Source organism: Camelina sativa, chromosome 9 (genome assembly GCF_000633955.1).
Source record: "Camelina sativa cultivar DH55 chromosome 9, Cs, whole genome shotgun sequence".
Classification (NCBI taxonomy): Eukaryota; Viridiplantae; Streptophyta; class Magnoliopsida; order Brassicales; family Brassicaceae; genus Camelina; species Camelina sativa.
This window is the reverse complement of record NC_025693.1, coordinates 29,091,361-29,115,335: the sequence shown is the minus strand read 5'-3', so window position 1 is coordinate 29,115,335 and position 23,975 is coordinate 29,091,361. Positions and strand designations below refer to the sequence as shown.

At 36.5% G+C, this 23,975-nt stretch overlaps 6 protein-coding genes and 1 pseudogene across 8 annotated transcripts in view; 3 read left to right on the top strand and 4 right to left on the bottom strand.

Moving 5' to 3' along the window:
• The window catches only part of LOC104712909 (inorganic pyrophosphatase 1), a 1,706-nt gene extending 1,112 nt beyond the window's left edge, over positions 1-594 (top strand). The window contains exon 4 of the mRNA XM_010429901.2: positions 35-594. Coding sequence (XP_010428203.1) covers positions 35-430 — 396 coding nt within the window. The 3' untranslated portion in view covers positions 431-594. The remainder of the gene's footprint in view (positions 1-34) is intronic.
• LOC104715828 (abscisic acid receptor PYL3) lies at positions 648-3,740 on the bottom strand. The gene is made up of 2 exons (XM_010433200.1): positions 3,115-3,740; positions 648-681 (listed from the first exon to the last, which is right to left on the bottom strand). Exons 1-2 carry the CDS (start codon positions 3,738-3,740, stop codon positions 648-650), a joined length of 660 nt encoding a protein of 219 aa, XP_010431502.1.
• LOC104712908 (beta-galactosidase 17) lies at positions 4,448-9,540 on the top strand. Of its 3 annotated transcripts, none has more exons than XM_010429898.2 (19): positions 4,448-4,816; positions 5,062-5,178; positions 5,267-5,462; positions 5,563-5,651; positions 5,897-5,977; positions 6,259-6,353; positions 6,648-6,718; positions 6,825-6,915; positions 6,997-7,114; positions 7,201-7,296; positions 7,387-7,435; positions 7,511-7,695; positions 7,824-7,895; positions 8,039-8,191; positions 8,276-8,326; positions 8,491-8,641; positions 8,809-8,954; positions 9,035-9,100; positions 9,259-9,540. In XM_010429898.2, exons 1-19 carry the CDS (start codon positions 4,676-4,678, stop codon positions 9,361-9,363), a joined length of 2,073 nt encoding a protein of 690 aa, XP_010428200.1. In that variant the 5' UTR covers positions 4,448-4,675; the 3' UTR covers positions 9,364-9,540. The 3 variants fall into 3 exon arrangements, with proteins under 3 accessions (XP_010428200.1, XP_010428201.1, XP_010428202.1); XM_010429899.2 differs by having other exon boundaries at positions 5,068-5,178; positions 9,259-9,363; XM_010429900.2 differs by lacking the exons at positions 9,035-9,100; positions 9,259-9,540 and having other exon boundaries at positions 8,750-8,870.
• On the top strand, positions 9,720-10,658 carry LOC104712907 (LOB domain-containing protein 7-like). Its single transcript, XM_010429897.1, has one exon. It carries the CDS (start codon positions 9,874-9,876, stop codon positions 10,519-10,521), a length of 648 nt encoding a protein of 215 aa, XP_010428199.1. The 5' UTR covers positions 9,720-9,873; the 3' UTR covers positions 10,522-10,658.
• On the bottom strand, positions 10,801-13,873 carry LOC104712906 (protein HOTHEAD-like). Its single transcript, XM_010429896.2, is given in 7 exon segments — positions 10,801-11,047; positions 11,130-11,407; positions 11,409-11,696; positions 11,793-12,178; positions 12,265-12,575; positions 12,898-13,279; positions 13,684-13,873. Coding segments are annotated over 7 exon segments (1,773 nt in total). The 5' UTR covers positions 13,757-13,873; the 3' UTR covers positions 10,801-10,992.
• On the bottom strand, positions 16,356-22,264 carry LOC104712904 (annotated as a pseudogene).
• Positions 22,365-23,763, bottom strand: LOC104712905 (TMV resistance protein N-like). The gene is made up of 2 exons (XM_010429895.2): positions 23,114-23,763; positions 22,365-23,028 (listed from the first exon to the last, which is right to left on the bottom strand). The coding sequence occupies exons 1-2, from the start codon at positions 23,689-23,691 to the stop codon at positions 22,446-22,448; spliced, it is 1,161 nt and encodes a 386-aa protein (XP_010428197.2). The 5' UTR covers positions 23,692-23,763; the 3' UTR covers positions 22,365-22,445.

Here is a 23,975-nt window from a genome sequence, read left to right as displayed (position 1 = left end):
ATTTTAATAATCATATATGTTTACATTTATTTAGGGTTTGATCATTGAGAGGATTCAACAATCTTTAGCTAAAGAAGGAAAGAAGAAGATGATATACCTTGGAGATGGAGCTGGTGATTACTGTCCGAGTTTGAAACTTAAGGCAGAGGATTACGTGATGCCACGTAAGAATTTCCCGGTATGGGATCTAATTAGTCAAAATCCGATGCTGATTAAAGCAGCGATTAGAGAATGGACCGATGGCCAGAGCTTGGAGATGATATTAATAGGAATAATCGAGGAGATTAGATTGGAGGAAGAGAAGGAGAAGATGTTGAATAGTACGGAGGCTAACTGCAAGATGCAGACCATCTCTGTAGTCGGGATCAACAGTGTTCATCATGAACCAATATTAATGCCTCGTGCTCTTCGTGTTTCTCAGTCTAGTTAGAGGTAATCTAATTATAGTAAAGGAAGAAGAATATAAACTGTGGTGATTCTTCTATCCTCTTTTTTCATATGCTTTGATTGTATGCATGTATTCCAAAAAGATTGGAATTTATCCTAACTATTGTGTGACGGTGAAATTATATTACAAGAACGGAAGTTGTGATTTTTGTTTTTAAAAATTATTAATTAATTATTACCTCTTTTCTTTGATTAATAACTTAACTACATATCGCTGTTTCGTCGTCATTCATATCACATGTATTTTGTCACCCTAAAATGTAGTACAATCCTTGATATCCCAAATCTAAAATTTTATAGAATATAATCCATGTGAGCGGTGAGCCATCAACCATGCGGTCCCAAATATCCAAATACGAGAATCATTTTTACACGATTATTCTTCAATTCACTGTGTTCCCATAAATAGTGATACGTGTTTCGTTCTTTTTTCATAGTTTAATGGATCAAGAATTTTTGTGACAAATGCTGAAACCACATGCCATTAAGTTGCACAAAATTGAAAAAATGGATTGAACAAAATTAAACTAAATAATATTCAGCTCATTCATCTCCAAAATAGTGGTTGAACAGGTTAAAGATTTTTGTTATAGGATTAATTTATTTTTTCAACTTTTTGGGTTGAACGGGCTGAATAGTTTTTTCCAGCCTCTTCAACCTTTACAATGCAAATGGTGAAAATTAATTGAATAATTTTTTCAACCTGTTCAATTTCTTCAACCATGCAACCATTTGCAGCCTTTGATTTTTATTTTCAACAAAATACACACATCGATTATTAATTACTTCTTTTTCTTTTCTGGTTAATAACTTAACTTAACTGCTTAAATGTTGGAATAAGTTAATCAAGATGATTGTTACATATTGGTAACGCAAAAACACTATATACATATTTAGAAGAAAAAGAAGACTTAGGCCCTGATGTAACGGCTGTTACTTATGGCTGTAAAGACTTTAACTTTAAAATTTTAGCTGTAGAGAATTTGATTGTAAATGCTTTGACTGTGGAAACTTTAACTGTTAAAATTTGATTGGTAACAAACACTTTTAAAGCTATAGTCATTACTTTTATTATTAAAATATATTGAAATGATGATATTAATGATTTTAAAATATATATATAAACTTGTGGAAAGGTTTTAAATATAAAGAGAGGAAAAAAAATAATTATTCTTATTCTTATTTTTAAAACCTCTCCACAAGCTTTATATATATATTTTACATAATTTATTTTTATAAATTAATTATTCTTATTTTTTTTACTTTCTTTTAAGATCCATTTCAATAATAATTATTTTTATTTTTATTATCATCATTAATATCATCATTCAATATATTTTAATAATAAAAGTAAGAACTATAGCTTTAAAAATGTTTGTTACCAATCAAATTTTAACAGTTACAGTTTCTACAGTCAAAGCATCTACCGCCAAATTCTCTACAACTAAAATTTTAAAGTTAAAATCTTTACAGCCATAAGTAACAGATGTTACCAATCAGAGCCTTAATTATGGAGTTTTTGTTTAAGTCTTTACAGCCATAAGTTACATTTGTTATCAGTCAGAGCCTTAATTATGGAGTTTTTGTTTGCTAATAATATAATCACACAAATGAATCTCGTCTCACATATTATGCTGTCTCGTCATATTAATCACGTGTATTTTGTCACCTTAAAAAAGTTGTTACATTAGTACATTTCTTAATATCCCAATTCTAAATTTTATGGAATTCACGTGACGAGGCAACCATGCGGTCCCAACTATCAAAATACAGAATCATATCTCGAATCATTTTGACACGAATATACTTACTTCACGGTGTTCCCATTCCCATATAGTGATACGTCGGCCGTCGGGCATACGCCATACGTGTATTCGTTTTCTTTCATGGTATTAATGGTTTCAAGAATCTTTGTGACAAATGCTGAAGGCAGATGCCATTAAGTTTCTTGGCCTATAAAAAAAAACAGATACTACATATCTAAGTAGTGTCGTAGCTGGAGGTTTACAGTATTCCCGTTAACGAGCTTGTTAACAATTTATGCCCATTAGTATGACTGAAAAAGTGAAAAAAAAAAAGAAAAAACGTGAAATCTTTTACAAATAACTAAAATAAATCAGTTGAAGATCACTTCTACTTCTTCATCGAAATTATTTAATTTATTTTATTTATTTCAGTGGTTATATTTAAATGGTTTTATGCAGTGCCGGCTTAGGACATGTGCGGGAGGTGCGACCGCACCGGGTCCAAGGGTCCAAGAAAAAGTTTTACATGTAATTTTTTTTTTTTTGTGAAAAAAATAGTATATGTTCAAGAGTTTTTTAGAAAGTAGCACAGGGTCTATGTAAGGTTTGAGCCGGGCCTGGTTTTATGTCATGTAAACGCTTATGATATAATATATGATTTGTGGGCGTAAAAAAAAAAAAATCAGTTGAGTTTAAAAAAAAAAACCCTAGAGTAAATCAGTTATCTGCCATAAATTAACTTCAATGCCCTTCGTATATAAATTTGGGGTTTACGAAGCCCATTAAAACCCATATGTTACATATACACACCTCACATTCCACACATGTATATCCCACCAAACACATAATCGGCCCATTTACGGCCCACTATTTTCATATATACACACAAGATATTTTCAACACAAGAAAAAATTATCAGGTCGGAGAAGCCGTGGAAACGGCGGCGAGATTTTGTAGATTCGATTTAACGACAGTGTCCACAAACATCCTCGTATCCTCCTCCGTGTTACCTTTTGGTATATCAACAATGTAAGACTCCAAAACCACACTATACACTCTCTTCTTCTTCTCCTTCTCCAAAACGACAAACTCGTTAACCGATGTAACCGACCGGTAATTATTTAACCGGTGTTCTCCTCCAAGAACACGAAAACTCAAGATCCGTTTCGCTTCATCTAAAGCTTCGAGTATCTCAACGCTTGTCGACGCTGGGAGACCAGACACGACGCTGACTTCTCTTATGGTCCCAACTTTAATCTCGTTACCGTTGTTACCTCTGATGGTGCAACTCTTGATGAAGTGTTTGTATTTGTTTGGATTGGCGAAGTCTCGGACGTATCTCCATATGGCGTGTGCTGGTGCATCTACGCGGTGTGCTATGAGGGATGTGCACGTGTTTGGCGATCTTGGGAACGTGTGGTGTGTTCGGATGATAGAGTCTAGTGTTGAGAACTCTTCCTTCGTTAATCCGTATGGTGACGACGATGATGTTGTTGTTGACGATGATGATGATGGACCATGGATTGGAGCAAGATTATTAGGGTTCATGGTTTAATTTGGGTGTACTTTTGCGAAGAAAGGTGTGTAACGAAGATATAGCTATATGACTGATTCTATATATAGAATATGATAATGGAGATTTGATATATATTGATATTGTGTTTGACTAATGCTGGAGTTGAGCTGCACTAATAAATTGCCTTTGTTATTCGGATTTTTTAGAAAAATTCGGTGTGAAAATGTGAACGTGACATCAAATCTCATTATTATATGACTCATTGGATCCTTCAGGAGCTACCTATAGATCATCTTTTTCGATTTTAAAAACAAAAGAAAGCATCAAAAATGGAATCTAATCAAAATTTTGTTATTATAGTATGATATGCAAGACGTATAAGAAAGATCTATGCCCCTATTAGGGTGTATATATATATAGTGGAAGAAGAGTTTGTTTTGTTGTTCTCTTGAATGCAAAGTGGAATGACTCTAATGCAAGCAACAACATCATGGGCGTTGGTTGTATTGTTTGTATGCAAGTTGCTTATAAATTTAACAAAATCAAAATTACAAAGAATGAAATGAGTTGAGCCCATGTCCAACTTACAACAACACAATTTGGTTTTGAGGCTTTTAGCAATTTTTTAGACCGAGTCCACTACTCTTATCGTCACGTGATGTGCACGTGAGATCGAAGGAACGAAGTTTGACAAGTTGAGCTGTTGAGATGAGCAACATCAAGTTAGGAACTCGATTGGAATATTTCAACTTGTTGTTGTGACTAAATGTAGGAAGTAGTAGAGACAGTTTCCTATGTAAATGTTGATTGGTTTGAAAGTTGCAGTCGGTGTGATATATAAACCCGGCATTAAGTTTCACCGGAACCGGTTTAGAGGTTGAATTTGTTTAGACCGGTCAGAACCGGTTTTTTTTTTTTTTTTTTTTTCCGGCACTAAATTGGCAAAGGTGACGAACGGAAAGGGACGATGGCGATGACAAGCAGGGGTAGCTGGCCATCATCAATGGGAAGACATCAACTGGATTTCGTGTTGCTTCTCGTTCTTTTAGCTGTCGGTATCTCCGTTCCTGTCTTTGCTCTTCTTCCTTCACTGCCTCGGGGAGAGAAGGTAATCAAGATTCCTACTTTTTCTCCTAATTGCTTCTTGTTCGTCTTTTGGCATTGGTGCACATGATAGATTTTTGATATACTGAATAATACTTTGCAAATAGAATGAATAAGAGAATACAGAGATTGTAATCTCGATATCGGCACAAAAGAGAGAGTTTTGGTACTTTTCAACTACCAAGCATAGCAATTATGTTAATATGGTTCTCATTTCGTGACAAAAGTTGTTAACTTTCATCTCAAAAGTTGCAGATAATCACATCATCTCGGAAGTTTTATATCAAAGATGACATTTTTTGGAAAGATGGAATTGCTTTTCAGATTATTGGTGGTGATTTGCATTACTTTCGTGTTCTTCCTGAGGTACTGACGTACTGTGCCCTTTCTGTAGATCATTGTGATGTTTATAATATATGTGATTGATGTATTAATGCTAGAATAATGGATGCAGTACTGGGAAGATCGGCTTCTAAGAGCCAAGGTTCTAGGCCTTAATACTATTCAAGTATACGTTCCTTGGAATCTTCATGAGCCAAAGCCTGGAATGATGGTTTTTGAGGGTATTGGTGATCTTGTGTCCTTTCTCAAGCTGTGTCAGAAACTAGATTTTTTGGTTATGCTGCGTGCTGGACCTTACATCTGTGGAGGTCTGTGTTAATTTAGCTCTAGATACTAATGTTTTTCACCTCAGCATGTGGAAGATTTGCTTTTTACTAGTGCTGATAAATGTTCTCATCTCCGTTGCAGAATGGGATTTGGGAGGATTTCCTGCTTGGTTACTTGCTGTGAAACCACGTCTCCAATTAAGGACGTCAGATCCTGCATATCTTAAGTTGGTAAGTTATCAGTTAAATGAAGCAAGTGCTAGATAACTGGAGTTATCCATGATCTGCAGGCTAGATTCCTCAATTATTAGCTTTGCAATAATTAACAAGAAAAATGATGTAGTGATTTTTGGAATTTGAGTGGAAATTATGATCACTTTTGCACAATTTATAGAAGAGAAAGGTCCCATTTTTCTGTAGACTGTTTTTATGCATTATGTTCAAAGTAGAGTTGTTCATGACGAAACATATCACAGGTTGAAAGATGGTGGGATGTTCTGTTACCGAAGGTATTTCCTCTGCTTTACAGCAACGGGGGTCCTGTTATAATGGTTCAGGTACATGATCAAAAGCGATGTTCCACTATGTAATTTATCTTGATCTGGTATTCTAGTGATTGCAGGATAATTGCAGTTGATAAGATGTGTCGCCGCTTCATTACTGAGTAGCCTTACTAAGTTAAACTTTTGGAAGAATTTTTTAAATAAGAAATCTTTGTGTATAGTTTTCTTAGACCTGCAACACTATGGTTGACCAATGTGAAGCTAGAGCCCAAGTCCCTGTCATAGATCTCTTATATTAGCAAGCTTGTTTACTAAACGTAGGCTACTTTTTGCAGATTGAAAATGAATATGGTTCATATGGAAATGACAAAGCCTATCTTCGTAATCTAGTTAGTATGGCTAGGGGACACCTGGGGGATGACATTATTGTGTAAGACTTAATTTCTTTGATTTCTATGATTCTCCAGTGAACTATCTTCCCTGTTACTTTCTGTTTTAGTTTGCTTAGGGTGAATTTTTTATGTGTGCGCCTTGAAATTCTCTTAAGAATTGCATCTCATGTGTTGGCTTGTCACCGGTAATATTTATTAGTGATTTGTTCTTCACCTTGAAACCATCGTCCTGTGAAAATAGATTGTGTTGAGTTTCCAAGTTAACTCACCTAACTAGCATTTCTTGGCTAAGTAAGAACGTTTCTTGTTTCTCATAATGAATGATCTTTTAGGTACACAACAGATGGAGGGAGAAGAGAAACTCTTGAGAAAGGAACTGTCCCTGCTGATGATGTCTACTCAGGTATAGTATGTGCTTCCTCTGCATCCATGATTCATAGTAAACTGATATAATGGTCTGTGTATGATGTTCATTTTTAATAATGACGAGCAACTTCTATCTCTGATAGCTGTTGATTTCACAACCGGTGATGATCCCTGGCCAATATTTGAATTGCAAAAGAAGTTTAATGCTCCAGGAAGATCACCTCCACTTTCCTCGTAAGTCTCTTATGCTCCAACCCTTGTACTTCTGCTGTGAATTAATTTTGTCATTTAGATCTATTGAGTTGTTTGTTACAGGGAGTTCTATACTGGTTGGCTCACGCATTGGGGTGAGAAGATTGCAAAAACTGATGCTGAATTTACAGCAGCTTCTCTTGAAAAAATACTGTCTCGAAATGGTTCTGCTGTGCTTTATGTATGTGCTTAAATTTTTTTTGCATATCAGTGTTTACCAGATAGGGATTAACGATAATAGTGAGGATTGTGTAATGTGATTTTCAGATGGTGCATGGAGGAACAAACTTTGGTTTCTACAATGGCGCAAATACTGGCTCTAAAGAATTCGACTATAAACCTGATCTGACATCCTACGACTATGTAGGGCTATTTCACATCATTACCTACTATTGCAAATCCTTTACTATATGTAGTAATATTTTTTTTTGTTTTCTGTTTTTGTCATTTCAGGATGCTCCCATTAAGGAGTCTGGTGACATAGATAATCCAAAATTCCAAGGTTTGATCTTATGATTGCTTTTAGCGATTTTGCAGTCTTACTTTGTTTCCTTAATTACCTTTGTGCTATTTGCAGCTCTTCAGAGAGTGATTAAGAAGTACAATGCTGTAACACACTCCATTACCCCCTCCAAGAAACTGAAAGCGTATGGTCTTATCAAGATGAAGATGACAACATCGCTATTTGATTTAGTTAGTATGACAGATCCTGCAGATGTGATCACCTCTGCCAACCCAATTTCAATGGAATCTGCTGAACAGGTTTGTAATATCAATTGTCTTTATTCCTTATATCTGACGGTGTAGCCTAAGCATTTCCCCACTCACCATGAGATGGTCTAATATTATTGCCCTTTATATAAACTGATTCTCTATTGTCTTGTTCCCAGATGTTTGGGTTTCTTTTATATGAATCTTCATACATCACAAAAAAGAGTGGGAATATACTAAGAATACCCAAGGTATTAACCTTTGTTTCCTTTTCGTCTGATCCAATGGAAATATGTAAATATAGTTTGTTTTTTCAATCATGGTAAAAATAGAATATAGGATACATAAATCTAGGAGCAATATAAGGGTCATCGTCTAACATGATGAGTTGCAGGTTCATGACAGAGCTCAAGTGTTTGTTTCGTGCCTTTCCCAAGATGTTGATGTGAGAGTACTGAGTTACATTGGTACAACTGAGAGATGGAACAACCAACCTATTTCTCTTCCAACTACCGAGTGTAATTCCAACACTAGCTTATTTATTCTGGTAAAAAATCCATAAATCCTCAGATAAGACTCTTTACCTCTATAAGGACTCTTTACCTCTACTGAGTGCTCCTGTTTCTTATAGGTTGAAAACATGGGACGAGTAAATTACGGGCCATATATCTTTGATGAGAAGGTAAGTCTCATTTTACAAACATTTCTTATTCAGAAATTTTTTCTAGATCACTTGTTATACCAAAATGAATTTGATATTCTTAGGTGTCAAAATTTTGAAATCTACGGTAGCTTTACATTAGCCAGGCAGCTAGTTCAAAAGGTTTACTTTGTATTACTTTTCAGGGTATTTTGTCTTCGGTTTATCTAGATGGTCAAATTCTCCATGGATGGAAGATGATACCAATGCCTTTTCACAACCTGAATCAAATGCCAAATCTCAGTTTCGAGATGCATCATACCAAAAAGAGAAGTGAGAAGTTCAATCTTACTAATGGTCAGTGCTCTAATTTCTTTCAGCATGCCCTTGATTAAGTTAAAGACTGTTGGTGATTTAATTTAATGTCTTCTAAAATCTCTAAAGATGCTTTTCTTCTGTGTTCAGTATCTTCTATAGTAGGGGCATGAGTGAAACTAAATTGCTTTGTATGCCCATAACTTTAGATGTCAGTCAAAAGGAACCAGCTCTGTTTGCTGGTGAGTTCTTTATCGACAGTGCAGAAGAAATCAAAGACACATATCTATCATTCAACGGTTGGGGTAAAGGAGTTGCTTTTGTCAATAAATTCAACATCGGAAGATATTGGCCGGTAAAAGCTCTGTCCTCACCTCCTCTACAAAGCTCATCCAGTGTACAGTTTCTTTCTCTTACACATAAAACGTTTTGCAGTCTGTTGGACCACAGTGCAACCTCTATGTTCCTGCGCCGCTTCTTAAACCTGGCAAAAATACTTTGGTATGTGAATATGAACATGAGATTTGACCTTTTTTCGCTAGTTAGGACAGAGGAATGGAACCATTTTCTTGTTTGAAAACCAAAGAGTCTCTATCCATCCATCCTCATCATTAATTCCAGTTCCAGCCATTACTTAGATTGGTTGAAAACTTTTGCAGGTGATTTTCGAGTTGGAATCTCCACATCTAGAGCTTTTGCTGGAGGCAGTGGATAGGCAAGACTTCACTTGCGGTTCAAATGATTCCAAAGTTGATCAATTGTAGCCGTTCAGTTCATCCTCATTCCATCTAGGCATCTATCACTTTCTTTGAAAAAAAGAAAGAACCCTTATAAAGGCCAATGAAATATAAATAACTTAATTAAAACATTAGTAAATGATCAGATAATCCTACAAATAATAGATGTTATCTACATAAATAAAAATTGGTAAATACTACACATTTGGTTATCTAGACCAAACAGAAAATCCAACTAAAGAATAGAAAAATAAAAACTATAAAATCAACTAAAATCTGATCAAAATTATAATTCCTAACAGATAATATCTGATTATATATTCTCTAAAGTAAAAAAAAAATTGGCTATTGTTAGTACTCTATTTAACAAACAAAATCTCTCTCAAAACATAACCATATCCTCCGAAAACTTCTCTATCCACAACTCTCTCCACGATCCTCTCTCTCGTTCTCCTTCTCTTAAGGAGAAAATCAAGGAACAGGAACCTCTGGGAAACCCTAAACTTCCATATATCCCAAACCATAAAAACCCTAATAATGTCCTTCAGCGATCACTCCGGTGGCTCCACGACAGCGTGCGCTGCCTGTAAATACCAAAGGAAAAAGTGTACAAAGAACTGTCTTCTTGCTCCTTATTTCCCACAAGATCGCCCAAAGCAGTTTCTGAACGCTCATAAACTCTTTGGAGTAAGCAACATCACCAAGATGATCAAAGGAGTCGAAGAAACTCAAAGAGAGATCGCTATGCAGAACCTTATCTACCACGCTAACGCTCGTGCCGCAGATCCAATAGGAGGGCTTTACAGGGTTATGTGTGATCTTAAGCGCAAAATCGAGTGTTGTCAAGCTGAGCTTAACTTTACTCATCAGCAGATCGCTATGTGTCGCTCTCTAGCTCATCAGCAGGAGCAAAGGCAAAGGCAAGATCTTCCCTTCGGATGCTATTCCTACGGAGAACTATTACAACAAGAAGATGAATACGTTAATGTCGACGGTTATGGCTTTCAGAATGTGCAACAACATCAAGAGATGCAGCAGCAAGAGAGTCCGATCAATTACGAGATGTTATTGAAGATACCCGAACAAACCAGCAACGTTAAGCTTGAAGAGAGAACAACAATCTCTGATCAGGAACAAAACAATCTCCTGAGACAGATACTCATGTCGTCGTCGTACATCAATTAGAAGTTTTTAGTCCCTTAGTCTTATGTGTTCACAAAAAAAACCTTAGTTCAGCTTTAGGTTTTCAAGTTTTTCCTTAACATCTTGCTATAGGATTTATCATATTTCTTGTATCTTCTCAGAATTTGCAAAGGTAGGAAAGTATTAATGTTTTCTTTTGCTTACCTAATATGTCACAATCGTAAGACAAGTAAATCAGGCCAGGACGGAACTGAAAGGATAGTTTTCAGAAATCATGATCAACATTTCACGCAAGCCTTAAAAAAAAACAGAAGACATTTCACACAAGCAACAAGACCGATTGCAAAATAGGGTTACACACAGTTCATTAGACAATATGATCCTATACTTCTTCAATGAATCGAATATCAAAATAACCAGAGGAAGAGACACACAGAGATATTCTAACACAAATTCCACAACAGAGTTATCTTGTACGAAAGATTGTCTATGATAAAAAGCTGAATCTGCAAACTAAACACCAGCATTGTTTCCAAGTCTCTTCCGAAGTATCTTGACTCCCATGTATCTGCAAAGATTGACAAAGTCCTCTGTTTATATATTGAATTATAAGGAAACCTCTGATTCATTATGTTGGTATTCGATTTTACCTTCCCATCATCATAAGCGTGGCTTGAGGGTTGGTTCCTGGAGACTCATCAAACGTGGAACCATCAATAACTCTGAGCCTGTCGACACCAAGAACTTTGCGGTTAGGGCTCACAACTTTACCCACAAGACATCCACCATGGTAATGCCAGATTGTGACAACTGTGTCTTTGCAGAACTGAGCCATTGATTCGGTATCATTTAGTTGCTTTGGCCTTAGATTGATGTTTGCCTTGACGCTTAAGCTAAGCATCTTGTGTACGTCTTCCTTCTCGCACTGTGTAGTTTAGGTAGCGCTTAGACGTCACAACTTTGGAAACCAGACGAATGGCTTCAACACAGCGTTGGAGATCCACCGGGTGTTTAAAGTAATTGAAAGTGACTGAAGGGTTGTCATCTACATTCGTGTTGACCAAGCTCAAATGCCCTCTAGAGAGTGGGTAAGCTAGTTTCTCCAAGATGAAACTTCCATTGAACGATTCATGAAGTTGGTATTTGTTTCTTCTAGTGTATGCTTGCGTTGCTTCTGGTTTTCTCTGCTTTGTAGGAATGGTAGAAAACAATTCATTCTGCATGAAAAAAATCAAAGCACCATTATCTTTTACATCAACCCACATTTTCCTATAAAAGACATCAAAGAACAAAATTATCTAATCTATGGTTACCTTGTTCGACATAATCCCGTAGTGAGTATGAATACTCTGAGAGGATTGCCCAAAGCCAGTGCTAGCTTCAATATACACACCTAACTTTGTAATTCCAACAGTCTGAATAAGTGACTGCTCTATAGGCGCCTTTGAAGGCACCAAGATCGTGTTCATTGGATTATCAGCCATTCCTTTACCTACATGCTCATTCTCTAGAACCACAGGAATCTTAAGCCTCTGAAGCTCCTTCTTAGGACCAATCCCACTTAACATGAGCATCTGTGGTGACCCCATGGCTCCACTAGATAAGATCACTTCACTTCCCTTTCTATTCGAAAGCAGAGCCTGGTGTTGATTACCATTCTCGTCTTTGAATATCACTCCTGTTACTCTAGGCCTTGTTCCTGCACCCAAAACCCAAACAAAGGTTAAAAAAAAACCTTTTCAACCTTCTAAAGACTTCGTAGTAGACACAAAAGTCTATCAGTACCTGAAGTGTCAAAGACTATTTTTTGCACAGTAGCGTAGATCAAGACTCTAAGCTTCTGAGGGTTAGCGTAAGCGAGAAGCTCCGCAGAGGTATGACGTCGGCCAAATCTGTCGAAAATGGTACCACCGATTTTGGTTCCGGAGACGTGATCGTAAGTGAAGCCATTGAAAGGTCTGACTCCAACCTCTAAAAGACTGTCTCTTAGAGCTTTCTGCCATAACGTTAACTTAGGCTGATGAACGATCTCTCTCTCCACCCATGGATACGACTCCTTCACTAGCTTCGGATCCCATCCTGCTCGCTTCACAAACCTGAATGTGACGATAAGCCTTCATTAGATAAAAAAAAACCTAAAAAATATGTAAAACAATAAAATATGAAAATTGCAGATTTTACTTAGAGGAAGAATTTATTAGTTATACAAATAATGCTAGTTTGATAGTATGTGTGACATATATTGAAAGACAAGGTCCTATCAATGGCCCCGTTATTAATAAGAAAACATAACATTCTCGATCGGTGCGTTTTCATAAATGTTAGTACATATATCTATCATAAGGACACGAGGCATCGACTACACCAATATTGGTTTTATTGATTTATTCTTCCTATATTTATTATTTTTAGACTTACGCATCATCGGCTCTGGAGTAAAAACCGGCGTTAATACATGAACCGCCACCGAGAACTCTAGCGCGAGCGTTGTAAACGCCGTCAGTGGAAACAAACGCCTGCGACGCGGAGGTAGCTGACGTGTCAGCAAGTCCGATGTGAAAGTTCCTGAGGAAAGAAACGTTCGCGTTCGTAAACGGAACGCCACCTCTTTCCAAAACAAGAACGCTAAAATTCTGCGACAGCGTTGCGGCGAGAGGACAGCCTGCGGTACCGCCGCCGATGACTATGTAGTCGTAAGACGAGTCTTGACCGTTGGATGAGAAGGATGATGAAGAAGACGATGAGAATGTGCTTGCTTTATCGATGAATGTGTATCTGTATGGATTAAACTTCTCTTTACCTACAAAATAATGTTATTTTTTTTTTGTCTTTCTGTCAGTTTATTTGAAATAATGATGAAGTAGTTGGTAGAGAAGTAACTACACCATTAAATGTGTGTTATTAGCAGAACATAACCCAAGAAACAACACAACATGAGTTGCGCGTAAAAAAGACTGTACTGTTACTTTCCTGATCACTCCAGATTCGGTCATGATGTATCCAAGAAACAGAGTTTTTTTTTTAATTACATATCAAGAAAGATAAGGAGAAGCTTAATACGAAAAAGTTCGAACATAAAATGAGCGCAAGAACTACGCAAGAATCATCTACGACTAAGAGAGAAGAAAAAAAAAAGTTAAACTGTGTGATGAGCATCATGTTTAGTCAAGACTCAAGAGAGGAAGAGAAGTGAGGAGTGGTGACCTTTAGAAGCAGTGGAGGAGAGAGAAGTCGGGAGACAGAGAAGAAGAGCAAAGAGAAAGAGCTTGAGAGCCATTGGAGACTGCAGAAACCAAAACTTGAAGAGCTTTTTTCCTTTTATTTTTTAATTATTATTTGCTTCTGCATCAACTTCTTATGTGGCTTTTCATGAATGGTCTTGTTTTGTGTGTTTCCTTCTCCTATAAATAACACTAACGATCCAACAGAGCAACTATATTAATTACAACCACATGTGTCTCTATATGTTGTTACATATGATACATATATGTACCCATTTCTACGAATGTACGTATTATTACTTACACATGGTATACATCGACGTTTTTGGTTAGACAACAACACTCAGTAAAAACATTATGCAGTAAAATAAATAAGTTGGTAGTAATAAATAGATTGTGGTGGACATTACTGGTGGTCTACACTTGAACGTTCAATTTTGATTTCTGAGTGTGTCCCAATTTTGTCGAAAATAGTAAATGAAAAAGACGTGTGATCATCTTACTCGATTAATTGTTCCCTCATTTCCTCATAGAAATAGTTACCGAACAAAAATTGTTTTTACTAGTAGATAGTAGTAACTTGATTTACTCATTGTTAACAAAGTTAATTTAGACTTATAGTTACAGAACTGTTTGTTGGAAGTTGCAAGCAAGCCATTGAAATTAATGATAACTACTTCATTACAGAAGTACAAATCACAATCAAATTACATTTTCGTAATACTCCCTCCGTTCTAGTTTAACTGTCGTTTAAGGTTTTTGCACATAAATTAAGGAAATTATTAAATTTTATGTTTTGCCCTTTATTAATATATTTTATAATTTTTTCATTGGTTGAAATTTTAAAACAGCAGGGATAAGATTGAAATATTCATCAAACATCTGCATTGAAAATCTAAAACGACAACTAATATGAAACAAAAATTAAATCCTAAAACGACAACTAAATTAGAACGGAGGGAGTATTTATCAGAGAAAAAGACTTATAAAAAAGGGTTGCTATCAGATTACCTAGGTGATAAACACGAATTTAATTAAAAGGCTTCTTCTTAGTACAACTAAACTCGTGTCCCACGACCCTATTTTGATATTTGGGACCAGCTGTAAAAACAGTTTGATTAGTAAATATAGTATACATACAGATACAGGTATAATATCATATAAAAACAAATTAGAGATAGTAAAAAGTGATAGTTGTACAGCTTGTCGATCTGTGTCATTAATGGCGATATGAAAACGGTTGAAGTAGGAAGTATGGTAGCCGTTGGATCAAAGACTTCATGGATTCAAACTTTATCAATTAATCATCTTCACCTAACCAAATTCAAAAACTAACAATATACACAGAGCCATGTTTTTGGCAAGCCATTTTAGTTATTAGTCGATTAATTAGTTATAAATTCATAATTATGACTGTTGGTTACTAACAAAAATCTTCAAAAGCCATTTTTTTCGGCTACTAATTTAAGTTGATCTTCACCTAACTAAAACTATATTCATCCATTTTTATTTAGTTGAGCAGCAGCGTGAATGTGATCGATTTATAGTTTTAGCACCAACCATGACACCAAATATCACACTAATAATAATACTCTTTTTATTAGTTCTTGTTAAAAAATAAATATTGGTTTTAGAATTAGTTTATTAGTTGGTATGATAAGTTTTTTTAATATCATTTTTCCAATGTCTTTATATTCTGTATTCTTAAATCAATTTGTGTGTTAATTTAAATATTTTATAAAAGTTAATAATTCATCAAATACTTTCATATAAGTTAAATCAAAAGACACAACAAAAATGATGATATAGTTATGATTTTCATTATTTATTATTAAATATGATACTAAATTAAAGATTATGTTTATTATTTTACTAATAAAACAAGTAAGGAGTGTTTAGTGTTGTAAATACTAAATACTGTCACACCAAATTTAGTGTAACACTATTAACAACATCAAACCTGATGTCATTTTTAGTGTCCCACTTGAAAACTTTTAGTATAAAAATAACACTAAATTTGGTGTTTTAGTCTCGAATCGGATATTCTCTTAACAAGGCACATTATATTGGATGTAGTTCATACATACAGGATTGAAAGTTTAGTACTAAATGAAAAAAAAAAAGTCACATCGCATCACGTACGATGGTCTGGTCATATAAGATCACATGAGATTTTCTCTTGACTTCATATATCAGTTTCACAACAAACTAAATAGTTTCATTTAATAAGCCACGTAAACGTAATTAATTCTACATGATGTTGGATTAGTTAACGAATGCTTCTTGTGAGGGAAACATTAATCTCTCATATAATATGCAAAAATACTTAAATTAGAAAAAGGTTAATATTGTCAACTTGTTGTTTTTGTTTTTAAAAAATCTTCTAGTGATTTGTTGAGGTGTATAATTGATAGAGTTATTGGGGGTGGATATGTATAGAAATGATGATAATAAATACACACACCAATCCATGAGTTGGATTCTGAACATATACAATATTTTAAGAAGATGGTTATTAAAACTTACCGACTCAGCAGTTAATGTAAATATTAATAATTTGCTCACTTTTCATGGGATTGGCATCTTATCCCATGCTATACCACTTCCATGAAACGAGTTATTATTGTATGAAGAAGGTACACATATATTTATGGAGTTCGACAACTTTTTATTTTTGGTTGTTTATGCAAGAGAAAAATATTCATAACCGATTCAAAATTATACCACGAAGCTTCTACACTGTTTAGTCACTTGGGTGCAAAGAGAAGTCTAAGACAGAGCAAAAGGTCCCTAAACGCAGCGTTCTGGACTCATGAGTCAGGGGATGAGGGAAAAAAAAATGCCAAGTACCGGGAATCAAACCTTTTGGAGAGTATTACTCCACTTTTGAAGAGCTTTTGTGATCTGGTGGATTTCCTGATGAAGAGGTGTTGTTGCTCGAACGACGGTTTTCTGGATTAGCAGCTGCAGGAGGGGCTTCTCCTTGCGCGGCAAGGTTCTTGATAAGATTCATAACCGTGGGAACAAACTTTGCTGATATTGATATGAGCCCTGGAAGCTGAAGAAACCATATGTCGTACTTTCATATTAGTATTTGTTATCTAGAATTCTTGAATCTTGAACTTTTTCTCACGTTCATGATTCTTGAAAAGTTACTACATACGACTTTAATGGGATATGAAGGTTGGCAAAACACTTACTGCACCATTGCGGAATTCGCCAGGGATATCCAATTGTGTCCACAGTGCTTTTAGCAGAAGGAAGGCGACAAAGATGACACCGAGATAGAGAGGGTTTCTGTTACATCAACAAGGAAAAGAGATTTCAGAATGTTACGTATCATCATTGGATTATGAAACAATAATCAATACTGGCTTTGATGGACCTTAAAAGAGTCATGAATTCGTTGAATCCAAGGATTATCAATGCAAGAATTGCCCATGGAGGAGGTAACCAGTTATTTCCACGCCTGTTCGCCTCCTGAATTAGTAGTATAAACTCTTTATATAAGTATTCATAAAGCAGAGAGAGAGAGAGCTAAACTGTAAGTGAAGTAATCATGCCTGTGCAGATATGGCTTGGGTCACTGTATACTCTGTTTCTGTCTTGAACTGTCTCCATATAGATTTACATTGCACCGGTGTGATCAAAGTTCTTGATGATGGAACCTATAAAAGTCATGGGATCATATCTGTTAAAGATCAAGAATCAACTGAAGTTGAAACACATCGAAGCAGAGTTATTACACACCTCATCCCAAGTGCTTGAAGCCAGTGGATCAGATGTTGTGATGCTTTTTTTAGAAGTTTCATTATTTGATGTGTCCAACAGAGCAACAGTTAGGGTCTTTGCTATGTTATCGGGTTCATCCCCCAATCGAATTACAGCCATTACTGAGAGCAACTTCAAGGACTGAAAACGAGAAACCATAAGAAGGTGATTAGACCTTTTTCAAGCCTATAAAACAAAATGTAAAGAGGAATAACAAATCATACAGCAGATCGAGCTGATTTAGTAATGGCTCGAAGATCCTCATTTCCGGTCCAAACACGTGGCATTGAATCAGAATCTTGGCTGAAGATTGTAGCAAACCTGAAGAAAATACAAAAACAGATTCAAAATTAAATGGTTGTTTGAAACTGGTTTTGAAAGATCACTGAGCACATAAAGGAGGCTTACTATACCTTTCCTTCATACGCATCAAAACCCTTCCAGCTTCTTCTTTTGCCTTAGATTCAATGACACCTCTTGAATAATCCTGAAGGCTCTTCACCATTTTATCTCTCGTTTCTTCTTCCATGTCAAAACCAGCTAATGCACTACTAAGTCCAGAAACTGCAGATTCAGTTTCACGCTGATAAAGCTTCTTTACTGTTGTCCACGTTTCATTGCTGGCTCCTTCCAACAGAGCTTCAACGGGTTCTGATAATGCTTCATGAACTTTTGACTGCAATTTAGAGGCTAAATCAGTAACAAAGCTCAATTTCCCAAGCTTTCTTTATTCTTTCTATTACCTCATATAGGCTGGTAAGTTCAGATAACTTGGAAGTCCGCACAGAGGAAATGTGAGCCTCAATGTCACGGACTAGCTTCTCCCGTACTTTCGCTGTGTCCCAATTGGCTTGTTCAATGATGGCACCTGCACACTCTTCATCGAATTGGGCCATGCAAGCCTTGAGCCAATCTTGGGAAGCTGAAGAGAACTTTTCACCAATGCCTAAAGCCTTATCAAAAGAAGCCTTAAACTTTTCAAGCATTCCCCATCTTATATGTCCCAAGACATCTTGAAACGCTGGATTCACTAGCTGTAAAGTGATATAAAAGTTAGGAAAGCATAGAATCGATAGCCAGTGATAGAAACAAGTTAAATTCTATCAGCATTCATTTATCTTAATTGAGACAACTGCATGTAGTTTTAACACCATGCTCAAGAGATCTTAGATTGTATTTATTACTTGGAGAAGCTTTTCTTCAAGCTGATGTCTCTTCGAAGATCTATTATATCGAAGAATGTAGCCTCCCCATCATATCTATTAAAAATAGAGGACTGTGAAGATCAAACCCACAAGGAAGATTTCGGAAACAACAGTAAATCTTATATGAAGTTACTGATCTTGACATTCATATTGATTCAACCACAGTGTGTGTTTGTGAAGCTTTATTAAATCAATGTGCTTACTCTGACAAGCAAGAGCCGAGAATGGTAGTAAGCCTCTTCCCAAAATTAGAAACTGGACCAGCTTGCACCTCCTTATCCAGTTGGCGCCAGTCCTGTAGATGAAGTAAAAAGGTTACTTAGTGATTATGGGACTTACACAGACATTTCAAATAATAAAGAGTGAAAGTCTAAGATTTTTCAGAAGCATTACGTCGTTTGAAATGAAATGCGCAAACTTCTCATTTGCAATTTCTTCGCACCGCACAGTAGCCACCATGACCTGCAAACAGAATGAGCTTAGAGGGAGTTTAAGGAATGATAAAAGGTAGCACTATCAGCTACCTTGTGGGCTGGAAGGTCAAGATCCTTATTCTCTTTGATGACTCTCCAGATTTGATCAGCACTAAATGCAAAGCCTGAGGCTGGAATTACTCCTCTTCTGTCTCCAGCAAGACCACCCGGCGCAATAGAATGCATGAATCGTTGTCGCAAACTAGCAATCTAAGTTCCAAAAAAAAAAAAGATTATATCTGACTACAGATAGATTCAACTTGAAACAGACAACATAAGTCTCAGCCATCTGTAATACGCTTGGCCTCTCACATACACACCTGCTCTTTAAACTGTTCTTCCTTTTCNATTATATCGAAGAATGTAGCCTCCCCATCATATCTATTAAAAATAGAGGACTGTGAAGATCAAACCCACAAGGAAGATTTCGGAAACAACAGTAAATCTTATATGAAGTTACTGATCTTGACATTCATATTGATTCAACCACAGTGTGTGTTTGTGAAGCTTTATTAAATCAATGTGCTTACTCTGACAAGCAAGAGCCGAGAATGGTAGTAAGCCTCTTCCCAAAATTAGAAACTGGACCAGCTTGCACCTCCTTATCCAGTTGGCGCCAGTCCTGTAGATGAAGTAAAAAGGTTACTTAGTGATTATGGGACTTACACAGACATTTCAAATAATAAAGAGTGAAAGTCTAAGATTTTTCAGAAGCATTACGTCGTTTGAAATGAAATGCGCAAACTTCTCATTTGCAATTTCTTCGCACCGCACAGTAGCCACCATGACCTGCAAACAGAATGAGCTTAGAGGGAGTTTAAGGAATGATAAAAGGTAGCACTATCAGCTACCTTGTGGGCTGGAAGGTCAAGATCCTTATTCTCTTTGATGACTCTCCAGATTTGATCAGCACTAAATGCAAAGCCTGAGGCTGGAATTACTCCTCTTCTGTCTCCAGCAAGACCACCCGGCGCAATAGAATGCATGAATCGTTGTCGCAAACTAGCAATCTAAGTTCCAAAAAAAAAAAAAGATTATATCTGACTACAGATAGATTCAACTTGAAACAGACAACATAAGTCTCAGCCATCTGTAATACGCTTGGCCTCTCACATACACACCTGCTCTTTAAACTGTTCTTCCTTTTCCTCATAACTGGAAAGAGCAACAACTTCAACCTAGCACATCAAAGAGAGAAACAGCATGACATTTATGAAAGTTGGCAACCATTCTTGCTAATAATTCTAGCTCTAGCATAACATACATTGAAGAAGTCACTTAGAGGAGTGTCCTTGTGTGCTTCAGGCTTTGGAACAGAATCCCATATCTGCCACAAAGAAGAACAAAACACCGGTGATAATCTGCCTTCCTTTGAATATCAATTTGGAATTAGATGAAAATCACTTCTCTTTTACCTTCTGAATATCTTCTCTTAAGACAGGCTCTAAATTCTCTAACGGCGTCTGCAGCCACATCATATATCAACAAAACAATGTACCAGTTAGCAGTACATATTTGCAATGTAAGAAGGATGATAAAGAAAAGAGAAGAGAGTCTACCCGGGTTTTATCTCGTATTACAAACAGCATTGTTGTTTTACGTGGACTAAATAATCGCATCATAACCTGTCAAACACAACTCCAAAAATTCAAACCCGAGAGTAAGAGACTAATTTTTGATACATATAAAAAAGCTTTGTTCGCAGCTTGTTCACGGCTGAGCATCAAAACATATACCTGAAAGACAGTTTTCAAGAGTGGTTTGTTCGCAGCTTGTTCACGGCCAATATCGTGACACCACCTAAAAGTACAAGCATTGATCATTTGTAACGAAACAGTTTCCTTTCAACAAAGCCAAAAGCGCACATTCTGATGTTTCCACTACAAACTTACATGTTGATCAAGACGATATCCGAGACAGCAAGAGCGAAAAGAGCACTCTGTTTCTCGAATGCCGTATCATCCTGCTTGGCCAGAAGAGAACACCAATTATAGAATATTTTTGTATAAGAAAGCCATTCACTACCGCACAATAAAGCAAAACAATGAGAGAAAAATTACCTCTCCTCGCTCTCTTCCATCAGTGCCCTCCAAATCCATTACAAGGGTGCAAGGCTCTATACCGGCACATCTTGCGAGCCAGATACCTTTTGTGGTTTGAGACCTATAGACGAGTTCGTAAACAGGCGAAAATCATTTACACGGAAGTCAAAAGCAAACACTATCAGATGAAATCATACCTCCCCTTAAATGCATCCATCTCCAAAAAGTTTGTTCCAAACAAATGATTCAATAATGTACTCTTCCCTGCCAAATCACAAAAGAATGGCATTAAAAATTGTGAGTATTACAAAAGTCTCTCTTCTCTAAAAGAATGCATACCGCTGCTTTGAGGACCCATAATGGAGACAACAGCATAAGAGAGGCCACAGTCTCCAAGTTTCACCTCTTTAATGAAATGATCGATGCCAGAGACATTGTATGTACCATCTCCGTCGATAAGCGGTACAGAACCACATCCCTCGCTCTTATCTGCATCCAATATAAACAATCAATGTCCTCCTAATTGAGATATTTAGTCAACAACCGAATCAAACAATTTTGCAATGAAACGAGAGAAACGACTCGGTCTTTAGTATTGCTTATGCATGCAGAGGCATTACTTTCTCAAACCAATAACAAGGACATTCTTTCTTAAGAAAGCAGAGGAAAAAGGGACTCATATATTTCAAATCACATGGATCTACGTTGCTAGCAAAACAAGAAAGAACCAACCATCAATCAGGAATCAATAAAAAAAGCATAAATCTGATAAAAAGGAAATTGCAGACAAAAGTACCCATTCTTTGTCTTTCTCAGACACAAAATTCTCAAAGTGACAGTGTGAGAAAAAGAAGATCAGAGCTTTCACGCTTTTGGGATCTCTCTCTTCAAAAGCTTCCCTTTCTCTCTTTTCCCATGTTAGTCATTTTAGGTTCGAACTTTGAAATATTATTATACTTTATTCTTTTTCCTTGGAAAAGCAAAATCAAGAAATGAAAGTTAGGAACTTTAGATCTCCACTAGAAAATTTTTGGGCATGAGGAAACATCAAAACCCAAACTTGAAAAAGAATTTGTATATTATTTAATCCAATCAAAGAATAATATTCTTCTATACACCAGCAACCCATTCCAAAAATAGTAAAAGCATTCCTATTTCTAAGCCACAATCACATCATACTAAGTTTAGTCATTCTTAACTTAATGTATATGAAACAGGGATCTTGCTTTATAAACTGATTCTAACACTTTCCCCCTAACCAGAAACGTCTCTCTCTTTGAAAGCTAATTGTCTGAAAAGTCTACGAACTTTCTGGAATCTCAGAAGCTCTACTTCATAAACAAGCTTTATGCCAGAAGAGATAAGCAGCTGCTTGTCTTGTGTAGTGATGATAACTATGCTCCCTGGACCAAAACAGTTAAAATCCTCTGCAAGAGCATCCAAATGTTCAAGCTTATTGACATTGTCAGCAACAAGCAGAACCTTTTGATTCTTGAGCCTTAATTTACTCAAGCATTCTCCTTGAATCCTTATCATAAACTCTTCATGGCGATCCTGAGAAATCCTTTTCACACTTTCCAGGAAACAATGGCTTTCAAAGTGTTGACAGATGTTCTGATAAACGAATTTAGCTAAAGCCGATCTACCATTGCCTCCTCTTGCCCAAATCCCAATCACTCTCACGGTTTTATTAGATTTCAAATCTAATAACCGGTGAAGAGCTTCCATGTGTGCATCAATCCCCTCAAGGTCACTCCCATTGCTTCTTGTTGTATCAATTACCAACCTTTTTGATATTTTGTCAGTAATTTCATCAACCATCTTCGAGTCATCTTCCCTAAACGAGATCAGAGAGACTGATTCAAATCAAACCCAACAATTAAAAATTCGACCTTTATATCATCAAAGTTACAAACTTTTACCATTTCAATGAACAATCGCCTGAGATATTCGCCAAATTGGTCAACGCTTGCCTCCATGAAAGCACTTTGTCATGATCTTCTCTATCCTCATGCTTCTTAAACTGTTCATCGACTAGTCCGATCTGCCTCCTGACATGGCACGGATCCACGCCGTAGAAGATGGGCATCACGGTGATGGAACCCTTTTTCTCGAACTCCATGATCTTCACGAGCTCCTCGAGACACCATGGAGACGCAGCGTAGTTGACGGAGACCACAACGACGGCGAACCTCGACTCCTGGATGGCGCGTACCAGCTCAGGAGAAATCCTCCGGCCACGCTCCAACACCTTATCGTCTTTGAAAGTTCGAATGTTCCTTCGGATCAGTTCATTGTAGAGGAAACTGATCAAGTTGCGGCGAGTGTCGAGTCCTCTGAAGCTAAGAAAAACATCGAAGTTGTGGAAGGTAGAAGTATCAGACATTTGATGATTGAATTCTCTATGAGAGTATAAAGAAAAATAAGGCAACTGGGTGATTTTTATAGCAGCGGAGGTGAAGAAGGAGATGGTGAGGTGTCGCCATGGCCATGGACACATGGTGGAATGAGTTTGAGTTTGTCACTGAGAGAGGACTCCTTCTTCCGGAAAATTTCTTCGCATTTTCATTTTCTTCCTATTATTATATTTTCATGTTCTTTTTTTGTTTTTGTTTTTTTCCTACTTGTTTATTTATATAACAAGAATTTTGTTACATGCTACCCTTTGGTTTATTCTACTTGTTTGTAAACGAATTTAGAATTGTCAATTTGCCAATGATAAAGTTCTTTAAAAAAAATTACAATCTTTTTTTTACACACTTATTCATGATTATAAATTTTACA